The following is a 27,895-nucleotide window of genomic DNA, read 5'->3' on the forward strand; positions in this document are numbered from 1 at the left end:
ATGATATTTACATGTTAAATAACTGTTTAAACTCAGATGTAATTTGCGAGTACAGCGGATGTTTTAGTGTTAACCTGACATTAATTTGAGTGCACACAATTTAAAACCCTTTTTGTTCTTTGTATTCGTGGTGGAGTTGAGGTGACAGGAAGTCGCACACGGCACTGAAGATCGCTGCCTGTACAAAAGATTATCTGAGCTTTAACTCAGAAAAAGGACAAACTAACTGGAAACCAGTTAGTGCAACCAGTTTACGATCAGTTCTGATTCACCCAGTTTTTAAAGTGATTCACTGTTTCAGACACGTGGTTTTTTTTTTGCTCCTCAGTTTTTAAAACAAATTTAAGGGAGACATAAGAAGTATTTGTAAGAGAGGCCCCCCAAAAAAGAGTAACAGAAACAAAGACAGAAGTACCTGCTTGGATTCGTACGAATACCTCACACAATCATTTGGACTCGGAGAGAAAATTATTATAGTTCCTGTACAGTTTCTGTTTTCTGCTGAGTCGTGTTACATGTTTTTCTGTCACAGGAATCATCTTCTGATGTCTCCACCACAGAAATGAACCAGCAGACACAAAAACAAATGTCAGTACATTCAGTCTGAAATACGCTAAGAGTCTAAACTAACCGCTGCCAAGACCTTCAGTGTTACTGATAACCAGAAGGACAAACCCACGGGTGGAGCTGAGGCCACGGTCCACTTCTCGTGACTGTATCCCAACGCGACAACTTAGGATGAGGGTGGTGGTTTGGCAGAAACACTTCACAGCTTATCTTGTACTTTAAAACATGCAGTGATATAACATTTAAATCTGACAGCTTTCTCTCTTTTGAAGGAACTTGTCCGGACGTAAAGCACCGGGGTTTCGATTAAGATGAACTGTCAGATACTCACGAGAAGATCTAATAAAACTTGTTTTAATGCGGTCCCGCTGCAAAACAAATGTCCTGTGGAACAATAAAGATCTGAACTCTCGTTTTGTCTTGATTCTTGTTCGTAGGAACCATCAAACAACCAAAGAGACACGTAGAAGACAACACATTCACGAACTGAATTAGGAACTGGAGTGCCGTATTTCTCACCTTGTAATTTGACATGTAGTTCGCTTCAATAAGCTCCTGAAACACCTCCCAAGGTCAGGGACAGCGTTAATCTTACTAAGTCGGACCGAGTAACATCTCTCGTTTAGCAGATAGGTACGCAGACACTGCAGCATCCTTCCTGATGATGAGTTAGTGTTGAGCAGCAAACCGAGCGCTGAAGACTAAACTTGTTCTGAATATGCTGCAGCTTGATCACAGAGGTCATTCTGCTGTGGCAGACTGGACAGGTTGAAAGAGGAAAGCTTGTAAATTAGTCCAACGTACAGTTTAAAAAACTGCACCGAGAACAAAATAACAAGGAAACTTCAGCTGGAATTCTGCGTCTCCGAGCTGAAAGTAAGCTAACGTACGTTAGCGTTGTTCGGACACGTTGGTTTATGTGGTTTTTAATTCTTGTACAGATTGAGGATATAATGTACGTCTCCACCAGGAAGCAACATCACGTTTAACAAACCACAATGTAAAGAAAGACGCAGAAGAAATCAGATTTCTAAAGCAAAATAAACTCTTACATCTTTGTCTCATATCATGTGTTCAGTTCCTCAATACAGCTGTTCCAGAAATTCAGCTCTTCGACTCAGACAGTATACAATTACTTTTTACATTATTCCTCACAATTAGTTTTTTAAACATGCAAATTCCTCTAAAATCATGTTGACTTTCTCTCATTTTAAACAACCTTTAGTTACTTTCAGGTAAAAACATGCTGTTTAACTCTATATGATTTGAGCCGTTTTAATTTAATAAACAGTGAGTTTGCTTTAATTTATGTGGTTTCCAGCATAATTTATTATCTATTGCCACTCCCAGAAATGTAATTTCAGTCACTCTTTCAATTTCACCATCATTTATCAGGAGTTTGTGTGTTTGTTGCATGATTCCCAAAAATGTCATTTAATCTGACTGTTTTTTAAAAATCAAACCAACTCCACACATTTCGATTCCTTTTCCACTGAATCCAAAAGGTTGTTTCAAATGATTACCACAACTAAATAAATAAATCTGCAAATAAAATAGATTTTATTTGAACATATTGACTTAACCAGGAGTGTGCTAATTCCATCTCTCTCATTTAATGACAGATGGTTGGAGGAAGACACGTTTCGGAGGAAAGCAAGCAAGATGTAATTAATGCCCAAAGACTTTCACGTTAGGGGCCATGAAAGCAGGTGAATCCCACATTAAATCTGAAGCACCAGCGTTTGTGTTGTTTTACGAGAAAAGTGGTGTACATTGATTTCTTAACTTTTTGGCTCGGGACAGGCTGTTTTGAGGAGTGTTTTTAAGCTTATTCGTGTGCTTGAACTGCTCTCTGATGGGTTAATCGTTTGAATGGAAAAGTCTGAACTGACAGTGTTATGAGCACTGAACAAAAGAGAGGAAAAGTTTTGTTTTACCAAGTCGGACTCAGTTGTCTCTCTTTCCTATCAAAGAAATTCTTTCGACATTTGTTGAGTCTTAAGTTATATTTGTTGAGGTCTTTAAAAACAGTGCAACAACCCTGTATTATTCTTTGTCAGGAAATATGTTGGGTAACCTGCTTTTCCAGTTCCACTTTTAATCAGTTCATTCTCCGAGTATTTTTAATATTATTTCTGCTATCTTCCATTAATTGACTATAGTTGCTTTTGCTGTATCTCAAAATACTACTCAGTTTGTTTCTCTGTCTTGTGTGAATGTTCGGCTTCTTTTGTCTTATTCCTTATAATATATTTTTCTTTTGCATGCATTTTAGTTAACCAAGGCTTTTCAACAAATCGCTGTTTCACTACTTTCTTTTACTGAAGGACAATGTTTTTCATAAAGAGCAGTTATTATGGACAGAAATCTCATAGCTTCATCTACATCATCCACATAGACCTTACTCCAGTCTGGGTTGGAATAAATGACAAACACATTATCAAAATAGCTGCAGATTAATTTTCTTTCTATCAACTGAACTGAATTAAAATGACTAATGGTTTCAGCTCGAGCCAGAATCAGTATGTGGCGTTCAGTTGGAGCAGCTAACTCTATCTGCTCAGCTGGAGCTCATCTCGTCATCATCATCCTCTCCTCTTCCTCCTGCTCAGCTGTTCCTCTTTTCCTCGTTATCGCTCTGTGGATAGAAAGCAGAGCTTCCTCCGGCTTCTCGCTGACGCTCAGTTTCCTCAGTGGTTTCAGTCTGCTGCTCTTTTCTGCCGTCCGTGTTTCTGTTGGCAGTTTTCTAGCTGGAAATCTGTTGTGACCTCAAATCCCTCCTTCACTCTCAACTTGCATTAATGCTTTAAATGCTGGACCTCATCACATAGTTTATTAATTAGTTTGTGTGCAGAGCAGGAGGTTCTTCCTCTACCAACGTTAGCTTGTTACCAGCAACATGTGCAAATGTTAGCTCATGGAAAAAGGTTTATGCTGCACACTCATCATCCAAGTGCTGCTGTTTTCTTTACTAATTATTATACTTGCTTTCTACCTAAAGTTCATCAAGACGTCTTTAGCAATAAGCTACAAAACATAAAACAGCTTGGAACCACCAGCACACACGTTATACGAGTCGAGTGTGCTAATATTCGTTAGCTTACTAGTCAACCTTAGCATAACTCTTCTGCACTGCTAACAATGGCAGGGCCGCTACACCTATTAGCCATCAGTTAGCTTGAGTTATTTGGCTAAAGGTGTCAAACTTTCACGTGTGTGTGTTGTCCTACATCTTGAACCAACAGCCAGTCTAAAATGGGATTACATGACACAATTTCAGCAACACAGTAAGAGGGTCATTCCACGAAATCTGTGCCTTTTCAACTTTGAAAAATTAAAAAATAAGTTTAATTTAAAAAAAAAAGTGTATTTATATGGAATGAAGACAACTTAAAATGACAATGTTAACCCTGTTACAGATATAATCATCACTATATACTACAGTTTTAATTAGAACTACGTAATAGTTTTTACATATATGAGCAGTATTTTTGTCCCATTTTTCACTAGGGTTGTTTCAAATTTTGTATTTTTTAAACAAATCTTATTTTTGTCATTCAGATGACCAAAAACATCCTAATTTTGAATGCTGATCACCTGTCAATTAAGAAAAATATATATATTTACAAGGGAGATATTAAAAGAAGGGCTTTGTCCAAAACAAAATGTGATTGTTACAACTGAAAAACTTGGAAGGCCATTTCAAATATTATTTTTACATTATTTATGAAATGAATGACAGTAACAGGATTGGCATAATGGTAACAGGACTGACCAGAGTAACTGGGACGATGGGACACATTCTTCAGCATACATTCTACATATTTGTTTACATAATACTGTAAAGTTTCTTACTTTTTTAATTTACATTATATTGCTTTGCATAGCTTTATTACTAAAACATTCAATTTCTAAGAGATCTAATGTTTTAAGGGTACTGTAGACCCATTAGACCCATCCGTCCATTCACAGCAGAGTACTCCTGTCTGATGCAGTTTAGCTCAGGCCTGAGATGTTCCCAAATTGCAGGTGGGCCCTTTTGTCTGGATGAGGACACAGTGCAGAAACAGAGAGGTGTGGCATTTGGTCCTGGGTATAGAACACCAGTATGTAGTGTGGCTTGTTGATGTGAAGCACCAAAATGCACAGCTTGGACTTCAGAGCTATATTTACATCTGTAATTCTCTGAAAAGTCCACATGTATTATGCACTCATGACTGGACAGTTCTTTCTTGAGTGCTCTGGTGAAGGCAAATTGATGGCTGATGTTAAAAATATGCATCTTGAATTTTGACAACTGTTCATTGAACAAGTCAGTGAGGGCGTCCATGGTGGTCTCCATCTCTTTTTTGCCAGTGATTTTGAATGACTGAGTTTTCTTCTGTTATCCACTGGGAATATGAAACAAGGGCAGTTTGATTGTATTGTGTAATAACAGGAGAACCATTCTGCTTGCACCCTTCACACTGGCCATACATGCACTTCTTGTTCTTGGCGTTACACACAACCTGTTCTACCAACTCCTCAGTGTTTTAGTATCTTCAGGTGGTAGAGCTTGTTCGTGATGAAGCCAAGGTTTTCATGCATCTTGCGCAAACAAGTCTCTATCTCAGACAGGCTTGGATTGACTACCCAAAATGGACGCAGGTGACCAAATAAAGAATAAGAAATTATTTTGTTTGGGTATTCTGCCAAGAACTTCCTGTGTGCATTTCTCATTGTGTCAATGAGGAATGGTTTTTGCTTTTTAAGTTTGCTTTTTGTCTTTGTCTGCTTCCTTCCAGTAGTCAAACGGCTCACATCATCCCGTTCAAAGAACAGCCTCACGCAGTCTTTTATTGCATCAGCTGTCCGAGTGTTTGCTTCTCGTGTGAATGTGAGTGGGGTTTTGTCAGAGTACTTCCACCTTTTCTTTGAGAACCCCAAAACCGCCGGAGCATACTTTCTAAGCCTGTACTTCTGTACTATTTTTCCACCTGCCTCTTTTTCACCACTGGCATTGTGATACCAGTCACTGAGGTCTTTGGTTAGGGCAGTATGGACAACTATACGTCTTCTAACAACTTTGGGCAAAGTGTGCAGCTCACGGTTGAACTTGGATTTTGGGGACAGTGTTTTTTTTATCAGACGTTGGTATCTCTTCTTGAATTTCTCCTTCTCTTTACGTTCCTTTTGCAGCTCTCTTTCCAGGCGTGACAAAAGGACAGTTGTTTTTTTTTTTGTGGTGTCTTTTTGAACATTTTCTTCCTGCTTGATGTTGCCTGAAATGTAATCATAAACCAAAAAATGTAACCTTATATATAAGTTGAATTCCACTAGGATAAATCTAGGTCGTGTAGTATACTTGTTCTATATCTATTCTTGATCTATAGCTATTCTATACTTGTGTCTGTATATTCTCTCTCTATTTATTCTATACTTGTATTCTTGAATGCATTGTCCTATGTCTCAATGCACTGCTTATACTGTTAGTCTTATACTGTTTGTCTCATCATTATATATATATATATATTACCGCTGTAACCTCTGCTCTCTCTCGCTGCACTCTTGAATGTCTTTTTTCTTCCCCTGCTTTCTGTCTTTCCTCCATTTCTGCTTCTCCCATTCAAGGTATTTTGCCCTTCTTTCAGGATCCGCATCTCGGCGAGTGCGGTAGCGCCTTTTGTTTTTCTGCTGCACTTAATGGCATGCTACTATCATCTGTGAAAGTGTATTATAGTGAAAATATAAAATCAAAATAAAATTAACACAATGTTAAAACTATTTAAATAGTTAATACTTTAATTGTGAGATTCAGTGTACCAGCAATACTAAAAATACTAACTAAAATATGTAACTGATGTTCATATGCCACCCACAATGAATAATAAAGACATTAGATAAATAATACACATGGTAAGACCTTTTAAAATGTTTCAAATTTACACAAATCAGTGTGGCTAAGGTGACTGTCATCCCTGTTACCCACATGTCAAGACCTGTTACTCTGGAAAAGTAACAGGGTTGACGGTAACAGGTTTGACAATTTCAAGCTAATTTGCTATTTTCTAGCTAACAGACCAAATCACAAAAGCACATGTCGTACACTTTGAAAGGATATTACTTGTAGATAACGATTATATTACATAAAATAAGTTTTTGAATGTAAACTTACCGATAAAATTATTTATATTTTATGAAAAATAATGTGTAATTATGCTAAAACATTGCTTGTCAATAAGATTATACTTAGAACAATTTGCAAATTAAAAGTCCTGCTGAAAAAGACCATTCATAGCAAGGGACAGGCCAAAAACCTTACCCTCATCAGAATAAATGCAATTTTAATTATTTAAAATAATATTTAATTGACTTTACTTTGGTGTAATATTGATAAAACAATACACAGTATTGATATGTTTTTAAATCAGATTTATTTGTTGTTATAGTACTTCTGTGTCTGATTATTTCTTAGGGACGCAAAAGGCACCGATTTCGTGGAATGACCCAAGACTTCGGAATTCCGAATCGTACAAACTTAAATCCTGTTAATCTGCTGTCCCTGAATGCAGATCCATCATTTTGTCTTTTCTGCCTGCCTCCTTAAACAGCGAAATGATGACACGAAAATTCGTGAGACGTTTGCACATTTTGATTTACCCGTTTTGCCCCAAGCTTTTCTCAAGCAACTGAGGCTGTTGCAATTCATAACAGAAGTTATCTCATTGTGCTTTTCCTATAGAACAGGTCTAGACCGTACTCTTAAAAATTTTTTTTAAAAATCATTGCACAACCAAAATCATTACACAGTGCATTTTTAACTTTGTCCAGAAGGTGTAGTGGGGGGCGTATCTATGCTCCCAGGGTCCAATGTTCCCCAGCTCAATATCCTCTCAATATTACACGTTACGGTTCGATCCCCGGCTGTGGCAAAGATAGAGAAGAGAGTTTGCTCTGTTTTGCCTCTTTATTTATTTATTTATTTTTATTTATATATATTTCTGATGACAATCCTGAGCAATTGAAGCTCATATACAGGCTTCGTCACTGTGTATTTATCATGTTTCAAGAACATATTTGCAGCATTAAAGTTTTAACAACGAGAAGATTTAACGGTGTGTTTTATTCTAATTCACATGAGCTCTGTTATTAATGTTAATAAATTACATGTTTGTTTACTTTTCATCACTTTGCACATTTGAGAACTCACTAGACAGCTTTTAACCTGTGAGGTGTGTGTCAGCAGCAGCGTGAGTCATCCTTGTTGTGTTTACATGTCAAAAGTATCAGAAATAATAAAGCTTCCAAACAAAGTGCAGATTGTCCATTGAACAGTTTATTTACTACTACAACAACAACAACAGAACAGAGCTGCTCAGCAGCAAACAGAAAGGCAGAGAGCAGCTGGTAAACATAGTGGAGCGTTAAAAATGAAATAAATAAAATAATTAAAGTCCCTCGGTCCCCTATTGGTCTCCTTTTCATCTCCTCCCTCCAGTCCTCCACAGTTTTCCCGCCAACAGCCGCACAGTAGGACACACCTGCTATGCGAGTGTGGCCAGTGTCGATCCTTTTGGGCTGGCCACACTTGCTGCAGGTGTACTGCAACGTCTGCCGGCGGGTTTTGCTCCCGGGCAACGTGGCCGCCTTCCTCTTCCTGTATGCCGTGGTCCTGGGCACACGCTGGGCTGCAAACGTGACGGTGTCACCCGGGAGCGGTGCTGGAGGAGGAGGAGGAGGAGGAGGAGGGAGAAGGCCACCATGTGAGGGGCCGGGCTGCTCCTCATCTGGAGTAGGAGGGCGTGGAAGCAGACCGGAGTGCGAGACGGTCCCGGCTGCTCCTCGGGGACGTCAAAGTGAAAGGGCTGTCCTTGTCCCACCTGCACAGAGGACAGCCCTCCGCCTCTCTTTCTGGCGTCGAGAGAACCTGAAAGACAAACAGGCCGTTTTTAGTCTCTTCAGCTTTTATTAAACGTTCAGTCACAGTACCAATTACAACACATCAACACAGCTGCCTGTTAAACTCACCACTGGGACAGGGTCCTCTGGTTCAGCTCATAGAGCAGGATTTCGGTCTGAGCCATCAGCCTCGGGCTGGCCAGCACTGCCTCTCTAATGGCCACGTAGTCCGTGAGGATGAGGAACCACCGAGTCCTCATGATCCCTCCAGGCCGTGGGGTGGAGACGGCAGAGCTGGCTGCATATGGCCTCCACCAGGCATCTGGTGCCGGGCCCGAGTTCAGTCCGAGAAGGCAGCTGAGAGGCAGGCGTGGAGAGGACAGCGAGGGTTAATGCACAGCAGATATTTACGAGAGGAAATAGCAGTATTTGGAAAGAGTCTTACCGTTGGGGACTCTCCTTCCCAAGACAGGAGGTGTCCCTCTCCCGGTGTCTGGGAGGGTAGACAACTCTGTTTGTCTGGTCCTCAACGTCCTCCTCGATACCCTCATCCACCTCCTCGAGCGACTGGATGGCAGCAGCCTCGTCCGGAGTGTCAGGGTCCAAGCTGACGTCCTCAAGCACTCTGCCCGTCTGCCAGTAGAGGAACTCCACCCCGATGAGCTCCCCTGTCACAGAGCAAAAACAGGAAGCAGAGGATTTGTTAAGTTCTCCTTTTCCCCTCATAGTTATGATGTTGGAATAAAGTGTTTTCACATCACATACCTGTGTACTCTGCAGGCTTGGTGACGTCCTTAACCATCTGAAGGCCAAGCACCCTTTGGCTCTTCTGGTTAAGGACGTGCTTGAAGTGGCCACTGTAGGAGTGCAGAGGCTCCACCTGTCCCTCAGCTGCACCCAGGGGTCCTGCTGCTGCTGCGCGGTCCTCGTTCCACCTCACCAGTCCATCAACCAGGAACGCCTGGAAGTAGGTTTTGGATCAAAAGGAATTTACGTTTGCATGAAGTGTGAATACAGAGTATTGTATTTCAAGCTGTGAGACACATGACATAAGTACCTGGGATGAACCGGTGGAGGTGGAAGGACTCCAGCGATGTGGAGCCCCTCGCGCACCGATAAACCGGCAGGCTGACTCCGCCCTTTGTCAGCCTGCCAGTGGGTCCTGAATGCAGCTGAGGTGGCGCATCTGCGTACTCCAAATGTCCTGGATGCGGAGAGCGTCTAGCAACGGGATGTCCAGGTTGTCGCGTCCTGCTGCCCTGCCGAAGGTGTTGGAGGTCCTGGATGAGGAGTGCTGTCTCCTCTGCCCCACGCATCCGCTGACGACAGTGGAGCCTCCACTCCTCTCTAGAGATCCTCTGGATATCCTCGGCATCAGTCAGGCCGACCATCCCGTGTTTCCCCTCCAACTGGGACCGCTTCGCTTCGGTGAAACGGCGGGCATCTCCAGGGTCCACCTCGAAGATGCAGTGAGACAGCTGCCTCATGAAGGTGGGGTAAAGCTCGTGGCTCTCAGTGGTGACACCTGCTGCGAAGCGCCGCATCAGGTGCCAGATGTCTAGCCGAACCACAAGCTGTCCCCACTCCTGTGACGAAGAAATATAACCTGGTTTGTTTTTCATCCGTTTGATTATTTGAATACATTTCTTTATATTGTAAACACTGCTTTTATGATGTTGTAACCATCTCGAACAAAAATCTATCATGGCTTTGGTCTATACTAATGTGTAACGTTAAGAATTCACATTATAATTCTACTGTTATCAGTATTAATATTTACAGTGTCACTTCATACCTGAAACAAGGCAGCTGTCTTTGACACGCCGTCTCTCTTGCAGCAGTCATGGTCCACGTAGATCAGCTGGGGGGGGTACCCCGGCGAGTCGGTGAGCAGGTGAGGACGCTGATGAGGACCTGTCCGTGCTCGTTACCTACATTGGTAACCCAGGCGGCCATGTCGGAAGCGGTACCGGCGAGCTTCTTCGTCACCTGGAGTGACGCAGAGAGATTTCTTACGTTAATGTGTGTGTCTGAGCCAGTGTAGTGCACACACGCCAACAGCTGTGGTGTAAAAGCAACTGAGGAAATACGACATTGTGAGAAACTTCCCTCGCCTTCTTGGTTGAATCCATCTTCAAGATGGATCCGAAGGTGGACGTGATCCTGGCCTTGTACTCGTAGCCGTACACAGTCAGCAGCCAGACACGTGAAGGCAGAGGAGGCATCTGGAGTGGTGGTGGAAACTGCCCCCTCATGGACCACGAGGCCGGGGACCGGATCGCTCTCCGCATCCAGGCGTCCGAGTGTTGCTCCCGCAGGGTGTTGCACAGCCGAGTAGCACTGTTGCCCAGAGTGCGGGACCTCAGCTGTGCGATCAGCCTAAGGTCACAGGACAGCCAGCAGAAACACAACACATTAAATTTATTATTATATATATATATAATTAGAATTTTCTCTTACTTGTACGTAAGTACAGCTGGAAACTGGCAGCTGTAGGTGGGGACAGCTGCCTTATGATGCCCTCCGACCTTCTTCTTACATTGACGACACTCCAGGTACTCAGTGGCCATGAGTTACCAGCCGTCGATGTCCAGGACCCTCCGGAGGGTCACTCCTGTGACGAAGAAATATAACCTGGTTTGTTTTTCATCCGTTTGATTATTTGAATAAATTTCATTATATTGTAAATGCTGTTTCTATGATGTTGTAACCATCTCGAACAAAAACCTATCATGGCTTTGGTCTATACTAATGTGTAACGTTAAGAATTCACATTATAATTCTACTGTTATCAGTATTAATATTTACAGTGTAATTTTCATACCTGAAACAAGGCAGCTGTCTTTGACACGCCGTCTCTCTTGCAGCAGTCATGGTCCACGTAGATCAACTGGGGGCGGTTGAATCCATCTTCAAGATGGATCCGAAGGTGGACGTGATCCTGGCCTTGTACTCGTCCAGCCGCGTCAGGACGTCGTAGCCGTACACCGTCAGCAGCCAGACGGGGCATCTGGGGTGATGGTGGAGGAAACTGCACCCTCACCGAGCACGAGGCCAGGAACTGCTCGCACACGCCGAGGTACTGGATCGCTCTCCGCATCCAGGCGTCTGAATGTTGCTCCCGCAGGGTGTTGCACAGCCGAGCAGCACTGTTGCCCAGAGTGCGGGACCTCAGCTGTGCGATCACCCTAAGGTCACAGGACAGCCAGCAGAAACACGACACAAACATTTATATACAGCTTTGTCACCACATGCATACATCACAATCATTTCATTAATTATATATATTAGAATTTTCTCTTACTTGTACGTAAGTACAGCTGGAAACTGGCAGCTTTAGGTGGGGACAGCTGCCTTATGATGCCCTGTGACCACCCTCCAACCTTCTTCTTACATTGACGGCACTCCAGGTACTCAGTGGCCATGAGATACCAGCCGTCGATGTCCAGGACCCTCCGGATGGTCCTGTACAGCCCAGCCTTTGTCATGGACCCTGTGCACAAAGGCTGGGGGCATGTCAGCTGCAGATGCCAGATCCGGTGTGGCATCCAGAGGAACAGCCGACATGCGAAGAAGGGGTCGGGGGATGCGGGAGGCTGGTGGTAGATCAGCTGGGTTTAGGGGGGGTAACACCAGAGATTCTGCTCACCGATGAGAGGAGGCCTCCCCCAGCTGTCCCTGGTAAACAGCACCCGACCGATCCACTGCTGCTGCTCCACAGTGAGAGCTGCCCGCCAGGACTCAGGCAGCAGCTTGAGAGAGAACCAGAGGAACACACAGGGATCTTTTAATATCTGAGGACATCACTTTATGGGGGAGGGCAGCAGTGACATCTGAGGCCTGATGAGCAACGTTTACTGTTCCACAGACAGCCTTACCTCAGCACTGCCAGCAGGTGGCGGGGGAGGGAGGAAGGCTGGCCCGGGCAACTCCTCCTGTCGTCCTTCCTCCGGGGCAGGAGCAGGCGGTGGCCACTGCAGTGAGGGAGGTGGTGACTCTGCAGGCTGGACCGTGACGAGGGCCGCTGGAGGTCGCAGGTGGTGGTCGTCGTCGTCTTGCTCCGGTGTGGCCTCCAGAAAGTCCTCGTCTGTGGGCTCGTCCAGCACAGCAGAGACACCGGCCCCCTTCTGTGGCGCTGCGGAGGTGGTGGCGGGAGGTGGATGCTGCAGGAGCGAGAGAGGGGCCTGTACGTCTGGGGCTTAAAGAGAAATAAATTGTTTCAGTAACAGGAAAGAATTTGATTTGTGTGTTAACACTGAACGACGCTCAGCCAAGCTGCATGAACACCGCAGGAGCAGAGAAGGCGGTTCAAAGAGATGAGACAAAATTATGATAAACACATTAGACTCGCTGAGGGAAGCAGGCAGCAGCTGGTGGAGTTATGCAGGTGACGGGATGATGAAGAAACTGACTCTGCAGGTGCGCTCGTTAGTGATGTTCTGACAGGTGATTGGTCGGCGTGTAGGTTAGTGATTAGAGACAGGCAGAAGCTAGAGGGTTTTTCATTGAACCAAACTTACCTTAACATTTCCTGTGATTCTGATTACGGGAAACATTTATAAAGCAAAATAAAAAGGAGAGTCAAACATGAATTCAAGTCTTTCTGTTATTAACATGTTACATGAATATGACTTTACTTTTTACTTACACTGCTCGATGTCAACTACCGCCCTGACCAGCTCTTCATCTGAAGGCTCCTCGGATGGTGTTGAGGGAGGCAGTAATCACCCGACGAGAGACAAGAAACAGAAAATATACAGTGAGCACAAGAAATCCAATGAAGTTTAACTGTGTGTTTACTTGAGGCCGGACTCACCTGGAGACGCAGGCTTAGGCAGCACCAGCTTCTTGATCTTTGCCTGCATCTCCACCGCAGACAGAGAACGCTGCCCAGAGATGAAGGCCGCAAACCTGTAACAAGACAAACACTGACATATCTTCAGAAAGGTCCTCCAGGTTCCTCGACCGCTTTAAAATAAAACACGCATTGTGATGCACTCCTGGCTCCCTGGCTTGCGGCCGAGACAGAGGCTGTGGTGGTGCTGGTGGTGGACGCAGCAGCAGCTCTCTGCCTGTCTCTGCTCCTGACGTAGCGGACGGCGTTCTCCATCTGCGTGCCAGGAGCTGGCGCCTTCCTCCGGAGGTAGTTGACAAATCTAAGTAAATCAGACAGTTTGTCATTTCATTCTTATCACGGTCGGTACAGCAGCTACATTATAATCCACATTACAACATACCGGATCTTTTTGGGGTCCTCAGACTCGTACAGGCTCTGCAGGGTCTCGAATTTGAAGTCCCCAAAGCCAACAAGGGCTTGTCCCTCCTGACCGGGCTGGAGGGACTTCTCCTGCGCCTCCTCAAACGCCCGGTGGAACCTGACTGCCTCCACAAAGTCAGGGTACGCTGAGGAGTAGCAGGTGAAGGCGTCCTGCAAGTTCACAAAGGACAAGTTAAACCCGTCACCGAAGGACTCCACCTTGTTGGCCATCAGCGGGGACTGAGACCCTGTCCTCTTTCGCTCCGTCTGGTGGGAGGCGACCAGATTGACGGCGTAGCCCACGTCGTTCTCCAGGAGCCAGTGGAAGATCTTGCCCTGGTACCGGCCGAACTGGACCTTCCACCGGCTCAGGACAAGGGTGGCGTTGGCGGTGTCGCCACCCTCGGAGGAGACGTGGGCCCAAGCCTCAGCATCCACCTCCTCTGGCTTCTTTGCCCTGTATGGTGCTTGGGCACCAGGGGAGGCCTTTAAAAGGAGGGTCCCATTAGGGGCAGTAAACGCTTCAAGAGGAGGAAGGAACAGGAAATGCTAACTATTATGAAGAAATTACTTAGTAATGACATCATTACTAGTTTATTAAAACTTACGATTTTTACTTTTAAGCAGGAGAATCTATAATTTAACAGAAGAAGATACAGTTAGACACCAGATCTTTATGTCACAGATGTTCCGACATTAAATATTGGAAATCTACATTAAGTGAACAGCTGACTGGTGAAAAAGTTGGCTTTTTTAAATCCACCAGCCACTCGACCACCTGCTAGTTTCCACATAAAACATGTTGGCTGCCTTCAGCTCCGCTGGACTGTTAATCACATAAGTAGTATGAAACACACCGACCAGCCGACAGCGGTGGGTGTGTTAGCATGCTATCAGCCTGCAGTACAGTGTTTTAAATGGTTTAAACAGCATGAACGTTAGCTGGCTAACACAAAGCAATTTATAAAAAAGTTTATATAATAAATTCCTTACAGTAAAATTAAAGTCTGACATTGTAAGAATTAATAACGCTCCGGCTCTAACTTTACGCTGTCTCATTCGTCACTCAACAATTTCACAACATAAAAACACCTCGGTTAGCTCATTATGACTAATGTCAGACAGAAATATAAGTTTTTAACATGTTTTCCACCAATGCTTCACTCACCAACTTGCTTCTGTCTCTGCGGCAGTAAAAAGTCCGCTTGCAGGAGGCGGGATCACTGAGAGAAATTGGAACAAATCCGCTTCTCCCATTGGATGCCAAAAACTTTGATTGTCGAAATTGGAACAAATTGAGCCATCTGACTGGCTGTGTGTTTTGCCCAATTGGAACAAATACTGTGCAGTGATTGGAAGGGGCGGGACATCTCCGAGAAGGCCATTGGCCATGATTTGGAACATAGGAGGGATTTTGTGTGTCACCCGGCAAGTTGATGGGCAACGTTTACTGTTCCACTTACAGCCTTACCTTAGCACTGCCAGCAGGTGGCGGGGGAGGGAGGAAGGCTGGCCCGGGCAACTCCTCCTGTCGTCCTTCCTCCAGGGCAGGAGCAGGCGGTGGCCGCTGCAGTGAGGGAGGTGGTGACTTTGCAGGCTGGACCGTGACGAGGGCTGCTGGAGGTCGCGGGGGGTGGTCTCGGTCCTCGTGTGGCCTCCAAAAGCTCCTCGTCTGTGGGCTCGTCCAGCACAGCAGAGACACCAGACCCCTTCTGTGGCGCTGCACATCTGAGGCTTAATGGGAAATAAAATTCTTCAGTAACAAGAAAGAATTAGATGTGTTAATTCTCGCTCTGATTGGCTGCCTGGCAAGCCCCCACCCCCAGCTGTGCGACCAAGGTCATTCTGCATCTGGACACCACAGCGTCAGTTACTGCGAGAGAGAAGTGAGTAAGTACAAATATACCATGTAATGTAATATAATTTACAACAATTGCGTTCAATAATTAGCAATAACACATTGGTCATTTATACTAAGAATACAGTTATATAAAGTGTTACGTTTTCTGTTAACGTTAACAGAATGCTAGATCCAACACCAGTAAAAGTCTATGTAAAATCCATAAAGGTGTTGTAAAAATGTTATCAAATACAATTTCAAATTGAACATTTTGTTATGTGTGTACCGTTAATATTGGTGCTGTTTAGTTTTCGAAAAATGCAGCTCAGATGAATGTGTACATCTACTTGGTGTAGAAAATGTTTAAAGCATTACTAGGCTCAACTCATGTTTAATGCAATCAGTTGGTAAACTATGCTCTTTCTGTGCAGTAAAATGTACATTTGGATTATGCAGTGGCCCTATTTTAAGCTGTATCACATTAACACAGAAGGAAGTATCAAATTATGACATTTAAATTTGTTTATATTCTGAGGGTGGAGTTTACATTCATCATATTCTGAAGGTGTGTTTAACAATTCTTTTGGTCTCAATAAGATAAAGACTGTTACAGAAGGGAGACACCGAGGATGACTGGAATACTATTTATTGAAAAACAGCAAGGAGTGGAGAGGGTTAGGATAGGGGAAATAGGTGTAGGGAAGTCACTGGAGGACTGGAGACGCACTGGAAACAGGGGAAAGCACTGGAAACTAACACAATGGACGCTTGTGTAGTCTCTGGTTCATGGAGTCCTACATGCGAATGAGGTCGGATACTGAGTGTGATTGGGGCTGATTGAGAGCAGGAGTGTAATTGGGAGCTGGTGAGGACATGACAGGCTGTGACAAAGACAACATTATGCTAGAAATAAATGTGCTTCTTGTCTGACTCTTTGCAGAATGGATTTCCACCTGGAGCCTTCGTCGTCCGAGCTCACCCTTCAGCCGTCACCTGATGCGTCGAGGCTGGCCCAAGGGTCAGCTGAAGATGCCTGAGATGGTGAAGGCTCGGGTCCTCCAGGCCGGAGGAGACCCCACGTGCTGCCAGCTGGTGCTCAGTGAGAGTGAGCTCCAGTTTGGCCAGTACAGGGGCCAAACATTTAAGTGGCTACTAAGCCATGTCGTCGGTTACACGTGTAGCCTCCTGGTGTCCCACCAGAAGGAGAGGGAAGGTGGGGACACGTCACAGTCGCCCCTCGCTGCCAACAAAGATGCACTCGCCTCCTACGCTCAGCTGTTCCCCGAGATGACGGCTGTCATCCGGCAGCGTAGGATGCGCGAGGGCTCCCTGTAGGTGAGGGGCATGGACAAGACACTGGTGGGATTTGGTGCGCACGCCAGGGAGACGTCCCAGTACGAGTCGACCAGCGGTGAGAGTCCAACGTAAGTTTTGCAAGCGACGGTGCAGGTGACAATGTGTGATGACGCTTTGCTTTCTTCTGTTGTCGTCATGTCAGTGGCTGAGGAAGCAGAAGATGTATGCATCGAGTAAGTTCCCCCCTGTTGATATGCATCTAACAAGTTGTTTATGCAAATGTCATATGTAATATGCGCATTCAATTGTCGTCTTCACGCATGCAGGCGCTGCATCCACGGACCCCTCAGACGACATGCTCCTCGCCGCTGCCATGTTGGTCGACTCTCAGCGTGAGTGTATATGACTGTAACAGAGTGACAACTGTAAGTCTCTGTTTTGCAGTGGACAGGGATGCCCCACCAGCTGTCACCCCGCCTGGACCCTCTGTGACCGGACCTTCCCATAGGTAAATTTGTTGACGTGTGTGCAGACATGCATGTAGTTCTTCATATGAACCTCTTGACTTTAATCTTTGATATTGACTGAGTGATATGAATGTTGCAGGTGCTGCCCAAGAGCTGGAGAATGACGCTGCCGGAGGAGCAACAGGACTGGCTGGGCCGGGCTCTGTTCACCAGAGGCACGGGTGGGCAGCCAGTCCTCACTGCTGACCTCCATCTGTGGTGGTTCCCCCCCGCAGACCGGCCCCTCTACACCCAGCCCCCCACCACTGCCCACGCCTTCTTCCAGAGCCGGTTCTTCTTCTGCGCATACAAGCTGGTGGGCCTGTACAAGACCGTCCGGTACTTCATGGGCACAGAAAGTACGCGGCGTGGGCACAGGACATCTTGGGACAGCTGGACCTGGCACACCAGGAACGGTTTCCAGCTGTCTTCACTTACAAGTAAGCAGTGGTGGACAAAGTATTCAGATCCTTTACTCCAGTAAAAGTACTAATACCACACTATCAAAATAATCTGTTACAAGTAAAAGTCCTGCAGTAAAAGCATAATCAGGAAAATGTCCTTAAAATATTAAAGCAGTGAAATTTATGTAAAAGCAAGATGTTACTGCTGCAGCTGGTTGAGCTGGAACTCATTTTGAACTGTTTTGTATCGGACTGCAGCTGATGATTCTTTTCATTCTGGATTCATCTGCTGACGGTAGCTGCCATTTGACAGTGACCTGTTTGGCTGTGTTTTAATGTTTGATATGTGAAAGTTTAGTTGACCTGCCATCCTGTGCTTACACCCACCCCCACCCCACAGATTGGGCTGCTGAAGGAACGCACTTTGGGCAACAGTGCGTCTCTCCTCCACGCTGCTGTGGTGGATCAACACACCAGAGAGTGGATGAGCAGGTCGATGAGCTATCTTTCCGTGCTTCGCGTGCCAGGTGCCCGTTACCCAGCGTGTCCTGGCTGCTGTCTGTGTACGTGAGGGATGTCCTCACTCGCCTGGACGAGTCAAAAGCCAGGGTCACGTCCATCTTTGGTGTTATCTTAAAGATGGGACTCCACCAAGAAGGCAAGCTTTGATTATTATGAAACGTGCACTCTAACCATATCATATGATGTGATGATGTAACGTGTCTGTTTTTTTCTGCACAGATGACAAAAAAGCTTGCGGGTGACGTCGCCGGGACAGCCGCCTGGGTCACCAATGTGGGCAATGAGCACGGGCAGGTGCTCATGTCCGTACTTAAAGAGTCAGAGGGGAATGGACTTTTGCCCATGGCGGCTGGACTCGTGCGGCGGTATACGGACGCCGGAAAGACCCCTCCTTAGGTTTTGTACATGGACCGGGACTGCTGTACCACCACAGGACAGTGCAAGGTACTGTATGGCCTCTCTGCGTGCCATTAAAAATCTGCTTTCATTTATACATGAACTGCAGCGGACTAAAAAGATGTATTCATATTTTGTTGTTATGCGGCCATGTTCAGCGAGTGGGACCAGCTGTTGGTGCACCTGGACATGTGGCACCTCATGCACCTCCACTTCAAGACGGGCCCTTCACGACGTGCCCACACGCCAGGGGTGGACAGTGTGAAACGGTAAGTGTAGCATGTTCATTTAAAACTCAAATGCATTGTTCTGTCTGTCAGTCCAGTCTGTATAACACGGTACACATCTCTCTCTCTCTCTCTTTGTTCAGTGCGCGGGGAGCGGCACACTCTCCAAAAGCCAGCAGGATGGTGGAGGCTATGTTTTTGGAGCTGTGCCGCATACACTACGAGGGGCATTCCTTAGCAGGGACGCGAGGCAACCGCTGGGGGTCTGTCAGGAGAGACTACTCTCTCATCAGAGACAATGTTCACAACAGCAGAGAACTCTTGGCAGCCGCCCTCATCCAGTTGTGCGAAGTTAACCAGCGGACCCTTCTGCAGTGGTAAGACTTGTGTGTTTTAGCATGTCGTGCAGTGATTTTAAGAATTTTATTCGTGGACATAAGATGCTGATGATGATGATCTATATCACGTATTCATATTTCCGTCAGGCACAATGACCGGAGCAAGGCGATGATGACGGACGTGTGGCTGTGCCGGGGCCCAGCGCAGAGCAGACTGCAGCAGAGCCACTACCTCCAGCCAGGGCTCTGCTGACGGAGCCTCTGCAGCCTGACCAGCCTCTAGTGTTCCATCTCCCTGAGGACGCCTCTGGTCAGGCTATCACTCACCGAGGGCCCCTGGCACCGGACCTGTATGACGTCATCACCGCCAGTGCCACTGCAGACTCCTCCTCCTGTTCTACATTACGCACCCCTTCTGCCTCCGTTTCTGATGCTGGCCCAGCCACCTCTGTGCCCCGCTCCACCGCCTGGCAGAGGAAGGTCAGGGGAGGAGCTACACAGACGGGCCCAGGAGCAGGATGCTCTCCTCAAAACTCCTAGAAAGACCTTTGACCGCTTTATGTGCAAGTGCTGTGGCCAGCCAAAGACAAAGGAACAAGGCCACAGCCGCTACAGAGGAGAGCACTCTCTACGAGGGCCGGCTGGCAGAGAAAAGAAGCCAGGACCCCAAAAAGGTCAGTTACCTGATGTTATGCACAGTGACATGCTTCAAACTGCAACCTCACATCATCATTGTTGTTGTTCTATCGTAACTGCTGTAGTTACATTAGGAAATCTTGTTGACTGGAGCCACCCAGCCTGCCCCGGAGGCAGGTACCAAAAAAAGGCTTGTAAATGTCTTAAATGAAAAACTATGTAAAACTTGTAAGTACTCGTGTAAATAGGATTTGATTTTGTAAGTAACCATGTCAATGAACCTTTGTAAATATTACTGTAAATATTGTACATTCATAATGCACTTACACTTCATAATGTTCAAAGTTGTCTTGTACACATTACTATAATATTGTTCTGTACAGACACATACGTTTGTTTCATGCACTAGTACATAAGACTCCTGAATGTAGACAGGGCATACTTCTGTTTCCTGCCCTGTTGTGACAAGTGCTGTTCCTGCTACTGACAGTCTGTCCACTCTGTTATTTGGAGCGCCGTATCAATAAGTTACCTCCTGTGTTGGCTTGTGCACCAGCACTTATACCTGCACTACATGCAAAGAACAGTTGTTTCCACTTACTGTAAGTGCCTGTGTACTGTACATCAGGAATGCTGTGACTGATGAGCACTGTGCTTTCACAATAAAACCAGGCCATCTGCGCCAAATTGTGAATTTTGTCACCTTAAATCTCCACAACCTTATGTCCTGTGCTATGACACAATTATGACATGACAACAAAGAGGAAGACATGAAGCATTTACATTTTTTTTTATTGAAAACAAAACACTGAATAAGTTACATAGGATAAACCAGTGCTGGAAATGCTATGGTACAGTTTCTCAGTGACCACTGCTTTGATTTATGCCTGCATACACACAGATGACTGACATTTCTCACTTTGCTTTCATCAAAGCTTACTGACATGCTGTTGGCCCTAAGTGGCCTTTTCCAGGGGCTTAGCGGGCGAGGCAGCCATTGTCAGGCCCCCCATTTTCTTTCGCACCTCCTCGTCTGCATGCTAATACACAGGTAAAGTCCTGATACAGATACTGTACTATGCAGGGGGACAAGATAGGACAGGTTAAAGGTAGTCTGGAGGTTGTTACACATCAAATACAAAGCAGCAGCCTGACCGTTGACTGTCTCACTATCACAGAGAGCTGCAGCACGACCCACCTGAAGGTTTTGGTTTTCTTTGGAGAACTTTATCAGGTTAGTCTCTCACTCTAATGTACTGCCTTTTGTGAATTGAAAATTGACTTAGGAGGAGAATGACAGGGAGGTCCTGTCCAAGTCAATAGCAGAGGGGTGCAACACCTGCGGTGGCCCCATACGGCTGGAAACCGGCCATGCATATTACAGAGAGGAGTTATTCTGCTCAATGACAGAGGGAAGGACAGCACAGCGCAATACCACGGACAACCCTGTGGAGGATGAAAGTGAGCCACCTGAGGGCAAAAAACTCAAACTATCTGCCAGAAATGTGGCCAAAGACTTTGGCAACAGCAAAGGCAAGAAAGAGCACTTCTGTAGAACTGTGGTTGGCTGAAAGTAGAGCCAGGGAGCAGAAGAACAAGGTGGAGGAGTGAAGAGCTTTTCTATTGTATACAGTGTATTTTAAAATATTAAAATAGCAATTGTACATAGTTTGTTTTTACATTTTTTCTGCAGTGGAAATCCAGGCTTAAAAAAAAATCCAAGATTAAAAAGCTGGTGCTGCCTAAACCTGCATTTCCAGGCAAGTCCAGCCTAAATTAAACACAGTTAAACTTCAGGGTAATCACTAACCCATCTGCCAGCCAATCACCTGTCAGAACATCACTAACGAGCGCACCTGCAGAGTCACAGTTTCTTCATCTTCCTGTTACCTGCATAGCTGCTGCCTGCTTCCCTCAGTGAGTCTAATCTGTTTATCATAATTTCTCATCCACACACAAATCTAATTCTTTCCTGTTACTGAAATATTTTATTTCTCTATGAGCCTCAAACGTACAGGCTCCTCTCTCGCTCCTGCAGCATCCACCTCCGCAGCGCCACAGAAGTGTGCTGGACGAGCCCACAGACAAGGAGCTTCTGGAGGCCACACGAGGAGCGAGACCACCCCCTGCGACCTCCAGCAGCCCTCGTCACGGTCCAGCCTGCAGAGTCACCACCTCCCTCGCTGCAGCGGCCACCGCCTGCTCCTGCCCTGGAGGAAGGACGAGAGGAGGAGTTGCCCCGGGCCAGCCTTCCTCCCTCCCCCGCCACCTGCTGGCAGTGCTGAGGTAAGGCTGTAAGTGGAACAGTAAACGTTGCTCATCAGGCCTCAGATGTCACTGCTGCCCTCCCCCATAAAGTGATGTCCTCAGATATTAAAAGATCCCTGTGTGTTCCTCTGGTTCTCTCTCCAGCTGCTGCCTGAGTCCTGGCGGGCAGCTCTCACTGTGGCGCAGCAGCAGTGGATCGGTCGGGTGCTGTTTACCAGGGACAGCTGGGGGAGGCCTCGGCTCATCGGTGAGCTGAATCTCTGGTGGTACCCCCAACAAACCCGGCCGATCTACCACCAGCCTCCCGCATCCCCCGACCCCTTCTTCGCATGTCGGCTGTTCCTCTGGACGCCACTATGCCCCTATTGGGACCCTCCTTTTAAAGGCCTCCCCTGATGCCCAAGCCCTTAGCGCACCAAGCACCATACAGGGCAAAGAAGCCAGAGGAGGTGGATGCTGAGGCTTGGGCCCACGTCTTCTCAGAGGGTGGCGACACCGCCAACATCACCCTCGTCCTGAGTCGGTGGAAGGTCCAGTTCGGCCGGTACCAGGGCAAGACCTTCCACTGGCTCCTGGAGAACGACGTGGGCTACGCAGTCAATCTGGTCGCCTCCCACCAGAAGGAGCGAGAGAGGACAGGGTCTCAGTCCCCGCTGATGGCCAACAAGGTGAAGTCCTTCGGTCTGATTCATACAATACAATGAAAAGAGTGGCGACAGGTTTAACTTGTCTTTGTGAACTTGCAGGACGCCTTCACCCGCTACTCCTCAGCGTACCCTGACTTTGTGGAGGCAGTCAGGTTCCACCGGGCATTTGAGGAGGCGCGGGAGAAGTCCCTCCAGCCCGGTCAGGAGGGACAAGCCCTTGTTGGCTTTGGGGACTTCAAATTCGAGACCCTGCAGAGCCTGTACGAGTCTGAGGACCCCAAAAAGATCCGGTATGTTGTAATGTGGATTATAATGTAGCTGCTGTACTGACCGTGATAAGAATGAAATGACAAACTGTCTGATTTACTTAGATTTGTCAACTACCTCCGGAGGAAGGCGCCAGCTCCTGGCACGCAGATGGAGAACGCCGTCCGCTACGTCAGGAGCAGAGACAGGCAGAGAGCTGCTGCGTCCACCACCACCACCACAGCCTCTGTCTTGGCCGCAAGCCAGGGAGCCAGGAGTGCTTCACAGTGCGTGTTTTATGTTAAAGCGGTCGAGGAACCTGGAGGACCTTTCAGCGTTTGTCGTGTTGTTAAAGGTTTGCGGCCTTCGTCTCCGGGCGGCATTCTCTGTCTGCGGTGGAGATGCGGGCAAAGATCAAGAAGCTGGTGCCTAAGGCTGCGTCTCCAGGTGAGTCCACACACAGTTAAACTTTATTGGATTTCTTGTGCTCACTGTATATTTTCTGTTTCTTGTCTCTCGTCGGGTGATTACTGCCTCCTTCAGACCAGCTTCTCCCTCAACACCATCCGAGGAGCCTTCAGATGAAGAGCTGGTCAGGGCGGTAGTTGACATCGAGCAGTGTAAGTAAAAAGTAAAGTCATAATCATGTAACATGTTAATAACAGAAAGACTTGAATTCATGTTTGACTCTCCTTTTTATTTTGCTTTATAAATGTTTCCCGTAATCAGAAGGACAGGAAATGTCAGGGTAAGTTTGGTTCAATGAAAAACCCTCTAGCTTCTGAGCTGAATCTCTGGTGGTACCCCCAACAAACTGATCTACCACCAGCCTCCCGCATCCCCCAACCCCTTCTTCGCATGTCGGCTGTTCCTCTGGATGCCACACCGGATCTGGCATCTGCAGCTGACATGCCCCCAGCCTTTGTGCACAGGGTCCATGACAAAGGCTGGGCTGTACAGGACCATCCGGAGGGTCCTGGACATCGACGGCTGGTATCTCATGGCCACTGAGTACCTGGAGTGCCGTCAATGTAAGAAGAAGGTCGGAGGGCATCATAAGGCAGCTGTCCCCACCTACAGCTGCCAGTTTCCAGCTGTACTTACGTACAAGTAAGAGAAAATTCTAATTATATATATATAATAATAAATTTAATGTGTTGTGTTTCTGCTGGCTGTCCTGTGACCTTAGGGTGATCGCACAGCTGAGGTCCCGCACTCTGGGCAACAGTGCTGCTCGGCTGTGCAACACCCTGCGGGAGCAACATTCAGACGCCTGGATGCGGAGAGCGATCCAGTACTTTCGCGCAGCGAGCAGTTCCTGGCCTCGTGCTCGGTGAGGGTGCAGTTTCCTCCACCATCACCCCAGATGCCCCGTCTGGCTGCTGACGGTGTACGGCTACGACGTCCTGACGCAGCTGGACGAGTACAAGGCCAGGATCACGTCCACCTTCGGAACCATCTTGAAGATGGATTCAACCGCCCCCAGCTGATCTACGTGGACCATGACTGCTGCAAGAGAGACGGCGTGTCAAAGACAGCTGCCTTGTTTCAGGTATGAAATGACACTGTAAATATTAATACTGATAACAGTAGAATTATAATGTGAATTCTTAACGTTACACATTAGTATAGACCAAAGCCATGATAGATTTTTGTTCGAGATGGTTACAACATCATAAAAGCAGTGTTTACAATATAAAGAAATGTATTCAAATAATCAAACGGATGAAAAACAAACCAGGTTATATTTCTTCATCACAGGAGTGGGGACAGCTTGTGGTTCGGCTAGACATCTGGCACCTGATGCGGCGCTTCGCAGCAGGTGTCACCACTGAGAGCCACGAGCTTTACCCCACCTTCATGAGGCAGCTGTCTCACTGCATCTTCGAGGTGGACCCTGGAGATGCCCGCCGTCTGACTGAAGCGAAGCGGTCCCAGTTGGAGTGGAAACACGGGATGGTCGACCTGACTGACGGCGAGGTGATCCAGAGGATCTCCAGAGAGGAGTGGAGGCTCCACTGTCGGCGCCGGACGCGTGGGGCGGAGGAGACAGCACTCCTCATCCAGGACCTCCAACACCTTCGGCGGGCCAGCAGGACGCGACAACCTGGACATCCTGTTGCTAGACGCTCTCCGCATCCAGGACATTTGGAGTACGCAGATGCGCCACCTCAGCTGCATTCAGGACCCACTGGGCGTGCTGCTGTACACCCAGACTGGCAGGCTGACAAAGGGCGGAGTCAGCCTGCCGGTTTATCGCTGCGCGAGGGGCTCCACATCGCTGGAGTCCTTCCACCTCAACTGGTTCATCCCAGGTACTTATATCATGTGTCTCACAGCTTGAAATACAATACTCTGTATTCACACTTCATGCAAACGTAAATTCCTTTTGATCCAAAACCTACTTCCTCAGGGACGCGAGCTAGTGCCAAGCACTTCCAGGCGTTCCTGGTTGATGGACTGGTGAGGTGGAACGAGGACCGCGCAGCAGCAGCAGCTGGACCCCTGGTTGCAGCTGAGGGACAGGTGGAGCCTCTGCACTCCTACAGTGGCCACTTCAAGCACGTCCTTAACCAGAAGAGCCAAAGGGTGCTTGGCCTTCAGATGGTTAAGGACGTCACCAAGCCTGCAGAGTACACAGGTATGTGATGTGAAAACACTTTATTCCAACATCATAACTATGAGGGGAAAAGGAGAACTTAACAAATCCTCTGCTTCCTGTTTTTGCTCTGTGACGGGAGCTCATCGGGGTGGAGTTCCTCTACTGGCAGACGGGCAGAGTGCTTGAGGACGTCAGCTTGGACCCTGACACTCCGGACGAGGCTGCTGCCATCCAGTCGCTCGAGGAGGTGGATGAGGGTATCGAGGACCACTAAGAAACTACTACTGATGATGATGATGATAATAACAACAATGTTCGTCCCTCCTTCCTTTTCTTCTCCTCCTGTCTCGTGTTTCCTCTCAGGAGGAGATGCAGGGTCCTGACGGCCAGCCGGGATATCAGCATGTCCTGAAGCTGGCCCAGGCCCTGCTGGAAGCAGGAGCCTTCAGGGGCTTTCTGACAGCAGGGTAGACAGACTCATCGCGCTCTGGCAACGCCTGCCAGAGCAGGACAAACAGCGAGTTGTCTACCCTCCCAGACACCGGGAGAGGGACACCTCCTGTCCTGGGAAGGAGAGTCTCCAACGGTAAGACTCTTTCCAAATACTGCTATTTCCTCTCGTAAATATCTGCTGTGCATTAACCCTCGCTGTCCTCTCCACGCCTGCCTCTCAGCTGCCTTCTCAGACTGAACCTGAACCTGGTGGAGGCCGTATGCAGCCAGCTCTGCCGTCTCCACCCCGCGGCCACGCGGTCCGGAGGGATCATGAGGACTCGGTGGTTCCTCATCCTCGCGGACTACGTGGCCATTAGAGAGGCAGTGCTGGCCAGCCCGAGGTTGATGGCTCAGACCGAAATCCATCTCTTTGAGCTGAACCAGAGGACCCTGTCCCAGTGGTGAGTTTAACAGGCAGCTGTGTTGATGTGTTGTAATTGGTACTGTGACTGAACGTTTAATAAATGCTGAAGAGACTAAAAACGGCCTGTTTGTCTCTCAGGTTCTCTCGACGCCAGAAAGAGAGGGGGAGGGCTGTCCTCTGTGCAGGTGGGACAAGGACAGCCCTTTCACTTTGACGTCCCCGAGGAGCAGCCCGGTCCCTCATATGGTGGCCTTTTCCCTCCTCCAGCACCGCTCCCGGGTGACACCGTCACGTCTGCAGCCCAGCGTGTGCCCAGGACCACGGCATACAGGAAGAGGAAGGCAGCTGCTGCGGGGGGGCACGTTGCCCGGGAGCAAAACCCGCTGGCAGACGTTGCAGTACACCTGCAGCAAGTGTGGCCAGCCCAAAAGGATTGACACTGGCCACACTCGCATTGCAGGTGTGTCTTACTTTGCGGCTGTCGGTGGAAAAACTGTGGAGGACTGGAGGGAGGAGATGAAGAGGAGACCAGTGGGGGACTGAGGGACTTTTTAATTATTTTATTTGTTTTATTTATTTCATTTTTTAGCTGTTAAATGCTCCACTGTGTTCACCAGCTGCTCTCTGCCTGCTGTCTGTTTGCTGCTCTGTTCAGTTCTGTGGGTTTATACATATTGTTGTTATAAACTTTTCTGTACAATCCGCACTTTGGAAGCTTTATTATTTCTGATACTTTTGCCATTTAAACATGACATTTAACTGCAACGCGTCAATAAAACACAACAAGGATGACTCACGCTGCTGCTGACACACACCTCACAGGTTCAAAGCTGTCTAGTGAGTTCTCAAATGTGCAAAGTGATGAAAAGTAAACAAACATGTAATTTATTAACATTAATAACAGAACTCAGTTGAGTCTTTCAGCTGATGTGAATTAGAACAAAACACACCATTAAATCTTCTCGTTGTTAAAACTTTAATGCTGCAAATATGTTCTTGAAACATGATAAATACACAGTGACGAAGCCTGGATATGAGCAGCGGAGTCTTCAATTGCTCAGGATTGTCATCAGAAATATATATAAATAAAAAATAAATAAAGAGCCAAAACAGAGCAAACTCTCAAGAGCACTGTATTGTCCTCCTTCCTCTTCATTCTGTACAGTTCCTTCACATCAGGTCTGTCCTTGTACCAGCTCCATCTTCAGAGATTTTGCTGAGGCTTCAGTCTGAGGAGTGTGAGAATTTAAAATTTTAATGAAGGTTGATTGCCTATTATATTAATACCATGTTGAAACTTTTTTACACATATACACACACACACACAGGGCATGAGGTTTAACAATTTAAAGTGTTGTCCTGCAGACTGCTGACTGCAGGGAAAAGTTGATTATCTGTTGCAAACA

General features: G+C 46.9%; 4 protein-coding genes and 1 long non-coding RNA gene across 5 annotated transcripts; 3 read left to right on the forward strand and 2 right to left on the reverse strand.

Annotated features, from left to right (window-relative positions):
* Positions 1 to 9,288: 9,288 nt before the first annotated feature.
* LOC122862327 lies at positions 9,289 to 12,056 on the reverse strand. The gene is made up of 4 exons (XM_044167747.1): positions 11,840 to 12,056; positions 11,270 to 11,633; positions 9,503 to 10,031; positions 9,289 to 9,406 (listed from the first exon to the last, which is right to left on the reverse strand). Coding segments are annotated over exons 1-4 (909 nt in total). The 5' UTR covers positions 11,842 to 12,056; the 3' UTR covers positions 9,289 to 9,392.
* A 483-nt stretch (positions 12,057 to 12,539) lies between these two features.
* LOC122862243 (bromodomain-containing protein 4-like) lies at positions 12,540 to 15,553 on the reverse strand. Its single transcript, XM_044167591.1, has 5 exons — positions 15,523 to 15,553; positions 15,174 to 15,436; positions 13,683 to 13,873; positions 13,094 to 13,601; positions 12,540 to 12,643 (listed from the first exon to the last, which is right to left on the reverse strand). The coding sequence occupies exons 1-4, from the start codon at positions 15,551 to 15,553 to the stop codon at positions 13,385 to 13,387; spliced, it is 702 nt and encodes a 233-aa protein (XP_044023526.1). The 3' UTR covers positions 12,540 to 12,643; positions 13,094 to 13,384.
* A 1,464-nt stretch (positions 15,554 to 17,017) lies between these two features.
* LOC122862331 lies at positions 17,018 to 18,400 on the forward strand. Its single transcript, XR_006374673.1, has 3 exons — positions 17,018 to 17,346; positions 17,445 to 17,784; positions 18,149 to 18,400. It is a non-coding gene; the product is annotated as an uncharacterized LOC122862331 (long non-coding RNA).
* Positions 18,401 to 18,493: 93 nt separating this feature from the next.
* Positions 18,494 to 24,199, forward strand: LOC122862328. Its single transcript, XM_044167748.1, has 8 exons — positions 18,494 to 18,714; positions 18,825 to 18,935; positions 19,037 to 19,270; positions 19,379 to 22,153; positions 22,280 to 22,803; positions 22,882 to 23,072; positions 23,154 to 23,475; positions 23,572 to 24,199. The coding sequence occupies exons 5-8, from the start codon at positions 22,531 to 22,533 to the stop codon at positions 23,611 to 23,613; spliced, it is 828 nt and encodes a 275-aa protein (XP_044023683.1). The 5' UTR covers positions 18,494 to 18,714; positions 18,825 to 18,935; positions 19,037 to 19,270; positions 19,379 to 22,153; positions 22,280 to 22,530; the 3' UTR covers positions 23,614 to 24,199.
* Positions 23,966 to 27,763, forward strand: LOC122862245. Its single transcript, XM_044167592.1, has 6 exons — positions 23,966 to 24,070; positions 24,218 to 24,580; positions 24,790 to 25,343; positions 25,442 to 26,216; positions 26,305 to 26,526; positions 26,628 to 27,763. Exons 1-4 carry the CDS (start codon positions 23,966 to 23,968, stop codon positions 25,452 to 25,454), a joined length of 1,035 nt encoding a protein of 344 aa, XP_044023527.1. The 3' UTR covers positions 25,455 to 26,216; positions 26,305 to 26,526; positions 26,628 to 27,763.
* The last annotated feature ends 132 nt before the right edge of the window (positions 27,764 to 27,895 follow it).

The sequence above is a fragment of the Siniperca chuatsi genome, linkage group LG15, assembly GCF_020085105.1.
Source record: "Siniperca chuatsi isolate FFG_IHB_CAS linkage group LG15, ASM2008510v1, whole genome shotgun sequence".
NCBI lineage: Eukaryota > Metazoa > Chordata > Actinopteri > Centrarchiformes > Sinipercidae > Siniperca > Siniperca chuatsi.

Excerpts from the sequence above, each read along its gene's own strand:
- LOC122862328 (XM_044167748.1), top strand. The coding sequence starts at position 22,531 with ATGCCCAAGCCCTTAGCGCACCAAGCACCATACAGGGCAAAGAAGCCA. Across the intron at positions 22,804-22,881 it reads CCCCGCTGATGGCCAACAAG|GACGCCTTCACCCGCTACTC; the intron begins GTGAAGTCCTTC and ends GTGAACTTGCAG. Across the intron at positions 23,073-23,153 it reads GAGGACCCCAAAAAGATCCG|ATTTGTCAACTACCTCCGGA; the intron begins GTATGTTGTAAT and ends TGATTTACTTAG.
- LOC122862243 (XM_044167591.1), bottom strand. The coding sequence starts at position 15,553 with ATGCAGAATGACCTTGGTCGCACAGCTGGGG. Across the intron at positions 13,874-15,173 it reads CACCTGCTGGCAGTGCTAAG|GACGCCTTCACCTGCTACTC; the intron begins GTAAGGCTGTAA and ends GTGAACTTGCAG. Across the intron at positions 13,602-13,682 it reads GAGGACCCCAAAAAGATCCG|ATTTGTCAACTACCTCCGGA; the intron begins GTATGTTGTAAT and ends TGATTTACTTAG.
- LOC122862245 (XM_044167592.1), top strand. The coding sequence starts at position 23,966 with ATGACAAAGGCTGGGCTGTACAGGACCATCCGGAGGGTCCTGGACATC. Across the intron at positions 24,071-24,217 it reads GCCGTCAATGTAAGAAGAAG|GGTGATCGCACAGCTGAGGT; the intron begins GTCGGAGGGCAT and ends CTGTGACCTTAG. Across the intron at positions 24,581-24,789 it reads AGACAGCTGCCTTGTTTCAG|GAGTGGGGACAGCTTGTGGT; the intron begins GTATGAAATGAC and ends TCTTCATCACAG.
- LOC122862327 (XM_044167747.1), bottom strand. Across the intron at positions 10,032-11,269 it reads AGACAGCTGCCTTGTTTCAG|GAGTGGGGACAGCTTGTGGT; the intron begins GTATGAAAATTA and ends TCTTCGTCACAG.